Source organism: Onychomys torridus, chromosome 1, assembly GCF_903995425.1.
Source record: "Onychomys torridus chromosome 1, mOncTor1.1, whole genome shotgun sequence".
Lineage (NCBI taxonomy): Eukaryota > Metazoa > Chordata > Mammalia > Rodentia > Cricetidae > Onychomys > Onychomys torridus.
Window position 1 is genome coordinate 320,587 of NC_050443.1, and position 13,011 is coordinate 333,597.

The 13,011-nt window shown below is 50.8% G+C and overlaps 1 protein-coding gene across 6 annotated transcripts; it reads left to right on the forward strand.

The window, feature by feature from the left end:
- The first annotated feature begins 1,375 nt into the window (after window positions 1-1,375).
- Myadm (myeloid associated differentiation marker) lies at window positions 1,376-10,925 on the forward strand. 6 transcript variants are annotated; one of them, XM_036176132.1, is made up of 5 exons: window positions 1,376-1,652; window positions 2,372-2,440; window positions 2,732-3,017; window positions 5,470-5,557; window positions 9,054-10,925. In XM_036176132.1, the coding sequence occupies exon 5, from the start codon at window positions 9,056-9,058 to the stop codon at window positions 10,010-10,012; it is 957 nt and encodes a 318-aa protein (XP_036032025.1). In that variant the 5' UTR covers window positions 1,376-1,652; window positions 2,372-2,440; window positions 2,732-3,017; window positions 5,470-5,557; window positions 9,054-9,055; the 3' UTR covers window positions 10,013-10,925. The 6 variants fall into 6 exon arrangements, with proteins under 6 accessions (XP_036032025.1, XP_036032023.1, XP_036032029.1 ...); XM_036176130.1 differs by lacking the exon at window positions 2,732-3,017; XM_036176136.1 differs by lacking the exon at window positions 2,732-3,017 and having other exon boundaries at window positions 2,376-2,440.
- The last annotated feature ends 2,086 nt before the right edge of the window (window positions 10,926-13,011 follow it).

Here is a 13,011-nt window from a genome sequence, read left to right on the forward strand (position 1 = left end):
TTGGGCAATACGTTTTTCTACCATGGAATAAGTTACTCTGTGCTTTTTATTTGCTTTTCTTGCCCTTTGCACTTCTGCCAAAAGCAGCCTGTGTGTGCACAATGAATGCTCTATTCACCATCGTGTTAAACCACACAGTGCTGCTTCTGACCAAGGGACCGTTTATTTAGAAGTTGGTACAAGTTTGGAGGGGGTGTTGTTCATGTATCGCCACACTCCCAAAGCAGTCAGCCTCCTAGAACACAGGCACAGGCTATTGGAAAGGGGGTAATAGTGATAGGTTGGGGACAATTGGGTGGGAGTTCTGTCCTAGAAGATGGGTAAACACTGAACCAGTAGCAGATACATGATGTCAGGTTACACAGACCTGGGAACCCAAGAGTAACATTTCTCAAAAATCACACCCTGTGACTCACTCTTCAAATGTTTGCAGATTGGGCTGGGGAAAGGTCTCCGTGGTACAGAGCTCACCTAGTATGTTTAAGGCTGGGGGTTCGATCTTTAGCATCGTACATATACACACTCCAGATGTATCATGTTCATGTTACTCTGAACACTGAGATGTTTTGTTTTTTGATTGTTTGTTTTACATTTGTGTGTGTGTGTGTGTGTGTGTGTGTGTGTGTGTGTGTGTGTGTGTTGGAATGCATGCCACAGTGGACCTGTGTCAATCAGAAGAAAACTTTGGGGAATCAGTTCTTGCTTTCCACCACTTGGGCCCTGAAGGTGGTACTCAGGTCATCAGGTTTGGCTTGACCTACTGAGCCATCTCTGCACAGAAAATACTTCTACCACAGGATACAGCCTGGTAAGCTGCATAAGCCAAGACCTCTGTAGACCACTTGAGATGCCTAATACTTCTTGGTGGTGGGGTGACTTAGTAGAAGGAGGCTTGTAAATAGAATATGTAGGAAACCCAACCCACTATCTATACACTATATAGACTTATACTCGTGTGTGTGTGTGTGTGTGTGTGTGTGTGTGTGTGTGTGTGTGTGAAATATCTCATGCTGGGCATATTAAAAACTCCTTAGGTAGCTGAAGAAATGGCTCAGCAGTTAAGAGCATTTATCCTGCAGAGGGACCAGGGTTCAATTCCCATCATCTACAGGGTCCCTCCTCTGACTTCTGAGGAGACCAGGTTTGCACGTGGTGCACATACACACATGAAGGCAAAACATTCCGACACATAAAACCAAGGTGTTCTCTGACTTCCACATTTGCATTCTAGCAAAAAATAAGCCAACTAAAACCCTCCTTTATGCAGGGCACAGAACGATAAAGAGGGTCTGTTTCTGTGTCTCCTCCCAGGAATGCAAAGAGAGCCCGCTGCTCTTCACCTACCCATTCCCTATACCTTGGTCCCCACCCCCACTTCAGGAAAGCACTAAGCAAGCGCCAGGTCCCCCCCTCCAGCTCCTCCCTCCTCCGTAGGGCGCGCTGCCGGCAGTTCTGAGCTCCTGGACCCCTTCGGACCCCTCCTTTCGCGACGCTGGCGGCTTCCTCTCTGGGGCTGGGCCTCTAAGACTCCTTAGTCCTCCTGGAAGACCACCAGAAGCAGCTGCGGGGAAGAGCCTAGCATCCGCAGCCGCCACTAGGCCCCGCCCAGCAGCAGCGGAGCAGGGCCGCGCCCGGGACCGCTGCAGAGCGGGGTGAGTGAGTGCGGCGAGGAGGGAGGGAGCCAGGTATCCCGGGTCCCCGCCCTGCCCAGGGGGCCGGCGTCGAGACCTTCAGCTCCCTTCCGCCTCGCGACCTTCAGCTCCCTTTCCCATTTGGCTCAGTCCAGTCCTTTCGGATCCTCAAATCCAACCAATTAAAAAAAAAAAAAAAAAAAAAAAAAAAAAAAGCCCAACCCTAAACCCCTCCCCTGCTTTTGCCCCCCTCCTCGCTGCACCACGGGGTCCACCGTATCCCTACCATATGGTAGAACCCGGAATCCAGAGCTCCGGGCCCCAAGCCCGTGCTCATAAAGATTGAGTCCCTCCCTTTGTCCTGAAGGCAGGAATGCAAGCCAAAAATAGCTCGCCCTTCTAGACCCAGAAAGCTCGGCAAAAGACCAGCCACATCTGTTCTGAAAACTGTCTGATCGCTCAGAAATCTGGGACCCCTAAATTTCCAGGAATTTAGCTACCATCCGTCATCCTTTCGCCGCTATTGACTGTGATTTCTGAGGCGTGGTCCAGCAGTCTGCACACGCTGCAATTACAGAGTGATTGAGATACGTCCCACTCCCCTCTAGGAAAATCTCCCCCCAAAACCCCACAGAAATCTGGTCTTTGTTCCTTGAGGGTGGGGCCTTGCTAGTCAAGGTTGCTTGCTCAGAACTCCTAAAAGCTCAAGGCCTGGCATCCTAAATTCCTTTCTCTTTCAGGTAGACAAGACCCTAGCCCACAGACTCCGTTAAATTGAGAGGTCTGGTCCGAAATACGCTGCCACCTGGGTGTGTAAGATTTTTTTTTTTTTTTTTAATCCTGTCCAGCGTTGGGGATCAGATAGACAAGGGCAGAAGCGGAGAGAAGGAGAATTGAATGAGGGGTAAGACTAGGCGTGGGGACCCGAGCTTGGGGGGAAGGGGACTCCATCTAAAACAATCCGTAAACATGTAGGTTTCTAAGGCAACGGCATTCTCGGGCCAACCCTGGAGATTTCTTTCTAGAGCTATGTCTGGAAGGATAGCCCCTGGGAACCCCCGCGCCGCCAGCTGCTGTGTCTTCCTGTTTTGTCTCCACAGCAACGGTGACCTCAGCCCTGCACCCCCTCACTGGTTGGGCTAAGGATCCACGACACTCTAGTCTTTAGAGAGGCGTGGTGTGACACTAGCCCCGCCTTGGGGGCCGACCAGGGATAGCCCGAACCCAGGGAAGATACCTTTTCACCGCCCAAGCCAGCCCCAAACCCCGCCCTCAGCCCCGCCCTCGCACGCTCCTCAGCTGGCCAACTCCACCCAGCCCTAAGACCCTTCTTCTGGTCTGCAGCTGTCTTTCTTGTTTCTGCTGCCGACGCCACTGGCTGGAGAGGTGAGGCTGTAGGGACCCCAAAGGGGAGGAGTAGTGGCCCAAGATCCTTGGGTCTAGAAAGAGAAGTGGGCAGGGACTCAGATGTCTGGGTCCCTAGAAACACAACATTTGGGCCAGAACTCTCTGAGCTCATACAGGTCTTAGAGAGTGGGCACCTGGGTCTGAGGTAGGACGGTTGGGGTTGGACCCCAGAGGCTGAGAGAGGTGGGATGGGGTCTGGAATCCTAGGTCAGACCGAACAGGCCTGGGATCTGGACTTAGATGGGTTTTGGGGGACGAGGGCTGGATTTTGGGCGTAGTCTGGAGGAGGGCGGGGGTCTGAGTTTGTTCTAAAGGAGGAGGGATTGGGCTCTGAACTTGGACTGAAGGAGGCGGGTGCGATTGGGATCTGGACTCTTGGGTTTGAGGACCTGGAGAGATGGAGTATAGATCCCTGAATCTGAGGGGAGATGGGGCTCGTGGACGCGAGGCATTCATCCGGTGCCCAGAGGTGCTCAGGAGAGAAGTCCTTGGTGTGACCCTCCTTCCAGAGGCCTTATACGGGCACTTGGAGTGTGGGGGGAGCTGGGGAGCCATGTGGGATTAGAGCTGTGTCCACCGCTGGTGTGGGGCGTGGCCGAGTCTGAGTCTGTGGAGTGATGGATGACTTCAGGAGATGGCAGTAGGGGTGCTGGGTGTGGCCCAGAGAGTGGAACTAGGAGGAAGCTCAAGGGGCGTTTCCTCGCCCTGCTTAGGTCTTTGGCTGAGCATTCCTGAGCTCTGACTTGAAATGGTGCTGGAGGCCCTCTGGACTGGCAAGGACGTCATCTCTCTGAAGCTCTCCCTTTCTTTTCTTCCTCCTTTCCTAACCAACTTTCCTCCAGAACGACGCTTTATGCTCTTCCCTCCTCCGCCTTGTGTGGATGGCTGGGCAGTAGCCCACTTTTTTTTTTTTTTTTTTTAAAGCAGGGTCTCTTGGTTGTCCTGGAACTTGCTGTGTAGACCTTGCTGGCCTTGTACTCACAGAGATCCTCCTGCCTCTGCTTCCTGAGTGTCGGGATTAAAGACTATCAATAGCCCACTTTTTATAGTGCTGGGTGTGAAACTAGTCCTGGCTTCCCTTTAACCAATCCCGGTGGGATCTGAGATTTCTGCCTTCCTGTGACACCTACCAGGTGCACTGGAGGCCCTACCACTGACCTGGGAGCCTACATTAACTGTGTGTGCCTAATTCTAATTTAGCATGAGTTTTCTAACCTGAAGCAAGGGAAGCGATGTGTCCTCGAGCTTAGCAAGGCGATTTGAAGAATTTTAAAGGAGTTTCTGTCTGTAGTCAGAGAGTTTAATTCCCCTAACCGCATCCCCACCTGGTATTGGGTATCGGGGGTTGAACCCAGTACCTCCATATGCTAGTCAAATACTCCACTTACCTCACCACCACCCCCCCCCCCCCCCCCCCCTTTTTTTTTTTTTTTTTTTTTGTAATTTTAGCTTGTCTTGAAGACTATGGCTACAGGAAGGCCTTGAATTTTCCAATCCTGCCTCTCCTGGGGTTCTGGGAATACAGTCCTGCACTACCAGGCCAGACTCATCCCCATTCCATTCGGGACTCGGAACTAAAAAAGCAAAAAACAAAACAAACAAACAAACAAAAATCCAAAAACGAAACAGACCAACCAACAAACAAAACCCAGCACTTGGGCAACAGAGGCATGCGGATCTCTGTGAGCTCGATGTCTTCATGCTGGCACGCTCTAGGCCAGCGAGGGTTACATAGTAAGAGCTTGTCTCAAAATAGACTTAAAATATATTTACTTTGCAGGGGGTGGGGTCGGGGCGCACGGACTATAGGGCACGTGTGGAAGTCAGAGAACAACTTGTGGGAGTCGGTTCTGCCTGGCTCCCAACTCAGACTTTTCAAGGAACCACAAATCGAACCCTCCCGCCTTCTCCTAGAACCCAGGATTCACCCCCACCCCGCCCCACACCCACACCCAGTTTCCAGCCAGGGTGTCCTGGAGAGGGGCGGGCAGCCTCTGAGCGGGCCTCGAGGGTCCTGGCACCACCTCCTGGTCCCTGCCACATTGCCCTGGCGGAGGCGACTTAAAGCCCTTATAAGGAGCGGAGACGCGCGGCCAGGCTGGGCCTCCCGCCCCTGCAATCACCGCCCAGGGATCTCCCTCCGCCGACTGCCAGGCTGGGGCTTGGTTAACGTCACTCACGCCCCTAGCGGGCCTGAAGGCCGGCCCTTTGTCCACACTGGCTTCCACTCCGCCCAGGGGCAAGTCCTAGGGGAGGAAGAAGAGGGCGGTGCTTCCTCGGGGTAACCTCTGAGACCTCGCTCTCGGGCTCGCCGCCAAGTATGCGTCCCCACAAGGAGATAGGTCCCAACTGTAGAGTCTAGGGCTCGGGGTCAGGGTGCTGCGAGGGAGGACCGTCTGAGATCCGCCCTGACTGCCTTTCTCCTCCTCAGGGCTTCTGGTCAACCTTTTCCAGGTGCGCAACCTTCTTCGCCTTTGCAGCGGGATCTTTCTCCTTCCGGTCGTCAGTTAAGACTGCAGGTGAGTGAGCTAGTGGCCCTATTTTCTAGTTCTTGAGGGTGGAGCGGCTGCGGTCTGGACTGTAATTACAGTTCTTGAAGGTGAAGGGCTGGGTGAGGGGGAGCCCGAAGTCTAAGGGAAGAGGGCTGAGGTTCTGGACCGTGAGTCTTAAGAGAGGAGGGTCCTATTCTGAGTCTGATGGAAGAGGACCTGGAGCCTGGATCCCTGAGTCTAAGAGTGGAGTGCTTGCAACCAGAATTTTGGGGTCAATGATAGGAGGGCTGGTGATTCCTGGGTCTGACTAAGGGAGGTTGGCCAGGAATACTGAATTGTTATGTACAGAAAGGGCCAGGGCCTGGATCTCTGGGTATGAGGGAGGAGGGGAATGGTGCCTAGATTCCTAGATCCTGATACAGGAGGAACTTGAAAGGATTCCAGAGGATAGAATCAGTTATCCATGTGCCTAAGAAGTTGTATCCAGGAGCTGGCTCCTGTGTACTTTGGGAGCTGTTCTGGGACAGCGTGAGCTTCCAGAGGTTAAAGCCTGCCCTTTTGTCTTCCATGGGACTGACCTTAGCATGACTTTTCCTAGGGGAACGTAATGAATAACTTATGCTCATCTCAGAGCACGAAATGACATACTACCACGTGGTGGTGGCGCACACTTTTAATCCCAGCACTTGGGAGGCAGAGGCAGGCAGATCTCTGTGAGTTTGAGGCCAGCCTGAGTGAGTTCCAGGACACCTAGGACTACATAGAGAAACTCTGTCTCAAAAACCAAAAAAAAAAAAAAAAAAAAAAAAAAAAGGAGGATGACAGACTAAATAAACTTAACCAGAGTACAGCTTGTTGAGCCAATGAGTTGATTAGGATACTTGCAAGGGCCTGGGCATCACTGAAAAGCCCACCGCAGCCGGGGTAATGACTCATGAAAGATACGTTTGTGGAGCATACTGCCCAACTTGTAGTTAGCTGGGCAGAAGAGCCTTCCAACCCCCCCACCCCACCACACCTTGGTTTTTCGAGACAAGGTTTCTCTGTGTAGCTCTGCCCATCTGGAACTTGCTATGTAGACCAAGCTGGCCTCGAACTCACAGAGATCCACCTGCCTCTGCCTCCTGAGTGCTGGGATTACAGGCATGCACACACACCCCCCCCAGCTAAATGAAATATCCATCCCTCCACCCTCACCCCCACACACCCACATACCCCTCATTGCCACCCCATCCTCTTACTTGCTCAATCAATGTTCATATATCCTTGTGCTGGGGATTCAGCTTTGGGAAGGGGCCTCATACCAAAACCTTGTACTTTCTGAGTATGTTTCCTGAGCCTTGGAAGTTCTTATGATCTTTCTTCTTTCTAACATGTAATTATCTGTGTGTGTGTGTGTGTGTGTGTGTGTGTGTGTGTGTGTGTATGTGTGCATGTGCATGTGTGCGTGTGCGCACGCACCTCGTGGCAAGGGTACAGAGGTCAGAGGACAATTAGGACAATTTTCAGAGTTCAGTTCTGTGCACCATGTGGGTCTTGGGGATTGAACTCAGGTTTGTCAAGCTCTGTTGCAAGTTCCTTTGCCAAATGAACTGTAATTGGCCCAGGTCTTTATAGCTTTTGAGTCATTTGAACCTTTCCGTTCCCTCCAGCAGCTGATGTTCAGTTCAGAGGAAATGACGGCAGAACTGAAAATAGCAATAAGGAAGTTTTATTTCCCTGGGTCTGGGAACCACCTCCCCATATTTTGGGGGGCATCAGCTGAGAGGTCAGACAGTTAGCATCTTGAGGAGGGAGCTGGCATCAGACTCCAGGTCTGAGTCTAAGACAAGGTTTGTCAGTGGAAAAACAAAAGTTAGTCCTTCTACCCCTATCCTATGTCTGGGTCATAGGGGATTAGGAGGCTGAGAGGCACGTCCGGAGGTCCAGCCCTGCATGACCGGCCTTGAAAGATAGAAATTTCAGTGGATGGAGCTGGGCTGCTGAACAGTGAGAGCAGAGGCAGTTGAATTTTCCTGAACTTGAGGAACCTGTTGGCCTAGTCCCTATAGGAATTGATAGGCTCCATGATAGGAAAGAGGAAACTGAGCTGCCTTTGATTTTTTTTTTTTTTTTCTTTCTTCCATGTCTGAAGTAGGATTAGGGGGAGGATTCGTGAAACTTGAAAGGAGGGCAGAAAGAAAGTTTAACGTTCCAGATCAGAGATCTCTGGGAGAGGACTAAGTAGAAGGATGGAGGTCCAGTGCTCTGGTTAGATGTGGGAGCTGGAATGGAAGATGGAATATTGGATGTATAGGGGCTGCTGATGTCTACCATAAAAGAATTATTTTTGCGGGGCATGGTGGCACACACCTTTAATCCCAGCACTCTCGAGGAAGAGGCAGGCAGATCTCTGTGAGTTAGAGGCCAGCCTGGTCTAGAAAGAGCGTTCTGGGACAGCCAGGGCTGTTATACAGAGAAACCCTGTGTTAAACTAGAAAAACCAAAAAAGAAAAAAAAAAAATCTACTCATTGGGCCTAAGGTTTGAGGAAGTTGGAGTCTTGGCTGTGGAGAAGCTAGATATGACTGAGTTGCTGCAGGGTAAAAGGGGGAACTTTGTTCATAGAGCCTGGGGTATAAAGCCCTAGGTCACACAAAGGAGGAAGTGATATAACTCACACTTATATCAGGATCTTAGACCATAATCTTTTTTTTTTTTTTAAGGCAGAATCTCGTTCTGTATAGAATTCACTATTGTAACCCAGGCTGGCTTCCATCTCATGGTAATCCTACCTCAGCTTCTCAAATACTAGGATCACAGGTGTGCATTTGGTCTATGCGGTGCTGGGATCAGAGTCAGTAGGCAAGCATGCTATCAACTGAACCACATCCCCAAAACCACAGCCCTGCCTACGTGTGAGTTTGGGGTGGGTCTGTATGCACATATGTGGGGGAGGTCAGAGGCGACTTGGAGGAGTTGGTTCTCTCCTTCCACCAGGTGAGCGGGGCCCCAGGGATCCAACTCAGGTTGTTCAGCATGGCAACGAGTTTCTTTGTCCACTGAGGCATCTGGCTGGCCCACCATACTCCAGCAGTTGAGAGGTTGCTGAGTCCCTGGGGGGTGGGAAGAGCAAGAAGCACTGCTTTGGGTTTCTGGATTCTGAGTTATCTCATGGGCAGATGAGCCTAGAACCTAGATGACCAATCCGTTCTTATAGTTTATAAACAGGTTCCTTTTATTTATTTTTTTTTCTTCAATTTTTTTTTTCAGTTCTCAGGGTTTCTCTGTGTAGCCTTTGCTGTCCTGGAACTCAATCTGTAGACCAGGCTGGCCTCGAACTGAGAGATCTGCCTACCTCTGCCTCCTGAGTGCTGGGATTAAAGGCGCGCGCCACCACTGCCTGAGTTACAAGTTCCATATTTTGAGACATACCCTTTTCTGAGTTCAAGATAATTTGTTCCAAGACAGATGAGGGGCTGGGTGTGTGGATTCCTCAGTATGAGACCTTATCCAAATGGTTTCTTTTTTTTTTTTTCCCTCAGCCATGCCGGTATCAGTGACCCGCACAACCATCACGACTACAACAACATCCTCCTCCTCCACCATTGTGGGGTCCCCTCGGGCACTGACCCAGCCCCTGGGCCTCCTCCGCCTCCTGCAGCTAATATCCACTTGTGTGGCTTTCTCACTGGTGGCCAGTGTGGCTGCTTGGACTGGGCCCATGGGTAACTGGGCCATGTTCACCTGGTGTTTCTGCTTTGCCGTGACGCTCATCATCCTGATTGTGGAATTAGGCGGACTCCAGGCCCACTTCCCCCTGTCATGGCGCAACTTCCCCATCACCTACGCCTGCTACGCGGCGCTCTTCTGCCTGTCATCTTCCATCATCTACCCCACCACCTATGTGCAGTTCATGGCTCACGGACGTACCCGGGACCACGCCATCGCCGCCACCACCTTCTCCTGTGTCGCCTGTTTGGCCTACGCCACCGAAGTGGCCTGGACTCGTGCAAGGCCGGGTGAGATCACTGGCTACATGGCTACCGTGCCGGGGCTGCTGAAGGTTTTCGAGACCTTCGTAGCCTGTATCATCTTTGCCTTCATCAGCGAGCCATCCCTGTACCAGCAAAAGCCGGCCCTGGAGTGGTGTGTGGCCGTCTATGCCATCTGCTTCATACTAGCTGCGGTGACCATCCTACTCAACCTGGGGGATTGTACCAACATGTTGCCCATCCCTTTCCCCACCTTCCTGTCAGGCCTGGCCTTACTGTCTGTCCTCTTGTATGCCACCGCCATTGTCCTCTGGCCCCTCTACCAGTTTGATCAGAGGTATAATAACTACCCCCGGCGGGCATCGGATTCCAGCTGCACGTATACACACCCCCACTCTGTGTGTTACTGGGACCGCCGACTGGCGGTGGCCATCCTGACGGGTGTCAACCTGCTGGCCTATGTGTCTGATCTGGTGTACTCTGCCCGTCTGGTTTTTGTCAAGGTCTAAGGTTAACAAGGGGTTCCCCTCCCCATCCCTTCAGGCAACCTCTTCATCTTATTGCCCAAGTTTTTGGTACCGTCCTGTTTCCTCCCTCCCATTTCCTCTTCCTCATATTCTTCCTGACTCATTGTTCTCTTTCCTTGTTTCACTTTCTTCCCTTCCCACTTCCTGTTTGCTTATCTATCTCCTGTTTTGCTGCCCCAGAGCTGTCTCCACAGCCCTCTGCTTCACCTCTCTCCTATTCCTATTCCCATAGTTTCCCTGGGAGCCCTGAGTTCTTGCTCTCTCTCCCTCACCCCTCAAAGGTGCTGACTCCACTCATCCCACACTCCTTTGCGGATCTTCACCCCATGGGCGTCTTTAGGGCCCTCATTGCCAAAGCATGCCTGCCTGCCTGCCTGCCTTAGCTGTGCCTTAGTATGTGCGTGTGTGTTAAAGGGGTTGGGGACCGGGCGCATAACGCACCTCTCCTTTAAGTTCAAAACCAAAACCAAAACAAAACAAAAAACCCTGGAGGTCAATAATTCCCGGTAGCCAGGAGTCTATAAGCAGAGAATCCCTGTCTCTACCTTGTCACTCAACTTTGCCTAAAATTGACTCTAGAATTTTTTACCAGGCTTACTGAAGACCCACTGCCTAGAGGCTATCCTAGATGAAGCAAAGAATGGATGCCTTTTGCTGAATTATTTATTCTCTGTTCTATCCAAAAACCCACCAAAAATACCCACATGGTCTTAAAGGCAACTCTGAAGTATTTCTGAGGGACAGTAATGGTGGCCCTCCATCTCAGTGTTTAAAAATAACATGGCCTGCTTTAGCACAGATGGGAAGAAAAATGGCCTCTGCTGGCCTTAGAGGCATTCTTGGCCTCTTATTTTTTTTCCTGAACATGAAAGCAAAAACCAAAACGACTAAGAAGCTCTTTTTTTTTTTTTTTTAAAGCTTTTGAGACAGGGTCTCATGTAACCCATGCTGGTCTCGAACTTAACTATGTAGCTGGTGGCTGCCCTTGAACCCTTGGTCTTCCCGTTTCCACCTCTCAGGTGCTGAGATCACAGGTGTGCTACCAATCCAGCTGTGTGAATCATTCAAGAGGGACGTTTCTTAACCATCTTTTCTTGGGGGGGGGGCATTGTCAGGGTTGGGATAGCATGTGTGTGCTGCACACGCACCGGGTCTGTGTGTCTTAATGTTAGTTGCTTCTTGCTGCTGCTTTCTGCTTCTCTGGGACTCACATGCATTACTTGGTATATATAGATATATATAAATGTATAAATATATATTTTATTTTTTTTTTAAATTTTTCTGGAGCTTTAGGTTCCTCTAGCTCCTCCTGTCAATCTTCTCTTCCCGCCCCCCACATCCATAATGTTCTTTTTTTAAAATCTCAATATAAAGATAACAGGAAGACTCATGCTTTCTTTATCACGGGAGGGGAGGGGGGAGTGAGGGTAGATGGGTGGGGAGGGGGAGTGTGGGTAGGTGGGTGGGGAGGACTCCAAGAGAGGGTCGGGACCCAGATTCTTTGGTTTGATGGCAGAAGGGGGTTGAGACGAAGAACCTTGGCCTCATCAGAAAGCAGTGGCAGCGTCAGGATCCCCCCTCCCCTTCTTTTAAGACAGTCTCACGTAGCCTAGGCTGGCTTCAAACTCACTATGTAGCCAAGGGTAAATTTAAGCCCTGTCTCCACCTCCAGTGCTGGGATTCCAGGTATGAGCCACCACACCCCATTTATGCAGCGCTGAGGAGGACGGAACCCAGGGCTTGGCATATGCTGGGCCAGCACTTTACCTACTGAGCTCTTTACCATAGCCTGTTAGTTTTCTAAATTATTCTTTAAAACCAAGAGAGAGAGCTCAGAAGCTGGTTAAAAGCACACGCTTCAGCATCAGGGCTTGCATCCCAGTACCCATGGAACAGGCTGAGCATGCATGCCCTCAGGTTGGGGGACAGAGGTCACTGGGGATTGCTGGTTCCTGCCTCAGGGTGAAGAAAGGTGATATGACACCCTTTTCTGGCCTCTATACCTACATTCACACAGACATATACAGACATTTGTAATGTTTTTGGTTTTTTTAGAGGCAGGGTTTCTCTGTGTAGCTTTGATGCCTGTCCTGGAACTCACTCTGTAGATCAGGCTGGCCTCGAACTCACAGAGATCTGCCTGGCTCTGCCTCCTGAGTGCTAGGATTAAAGGCGCACGCCACCCCCTCCCAACACATTTTATAATCTTTTTAAAAAGAGGGAAGAAACCAGGAAGGTTGGCTAGGAAAGACATGAACATGATTTCTCCCCCAGAGAGTCCCATGAGTACTTGAGAAATAGAAGCCACCGTGGCTTGGCAAGTCCCGCAGAGGGAGAGTGCTTGCTAGCATGTACAAGGCCCTAGCAGTCCTATCCCTAGCAACACACACAGGGATTCAGGAGGAAAATCTCACCTTGGCAACCCAGCAGTACAATGTCCTGGCCACGGAGGGGGTGCAGTTAAAAATGCCGGAGGTCAGTTCATAGCACCCACACTAGCAGATCACAACTCCAGTTTCATGAGAGATAGCTCTGAGGTTAAAACTGCTGACACCCTCTGGCCTCCACAACCAGACACAGATACACAAAAGTAAGTTCAAAAAAAATACAACGTCCAAGCTGGGTATGGTTGCCCTTGCCTTTAATGCCAGCACTTGGGAGGCAGAGGTAGGCAGTGAGTTCAAGGCCAGCCTAGTCTACATAGCTAGTTCCAGGACAGTCACAGCTACAGAGGGAAACCCTATCTCAGAAAACCAAATATGTATATATATTCCAATTTGGGTGCAACAGTTTTCTCCAAAATGCACTCATTTCCCCGTGTTTCCCAGCACAGTCTCCTGACAGTTCATGCAACACTGTTCTATCTCCTAAGTACCATTCATAGCTGCCTTCTCCTTGACTATCCTCTGTCCAACTTACCCTTGTCCCGGAAGGACCCACTCCATCCAGATCTGATCCTGCCCCTCCCTGTGAAATTCACC

Bases quoted from the DNA above. Each gene is read 5' to 3' on its own strand.
- Myadm (XM_036176132.1), top strand. From the start codon at position 9,056: ATGCCGGTATCAGTGACCCGCACAACCATCACGACTACAACAACATCC.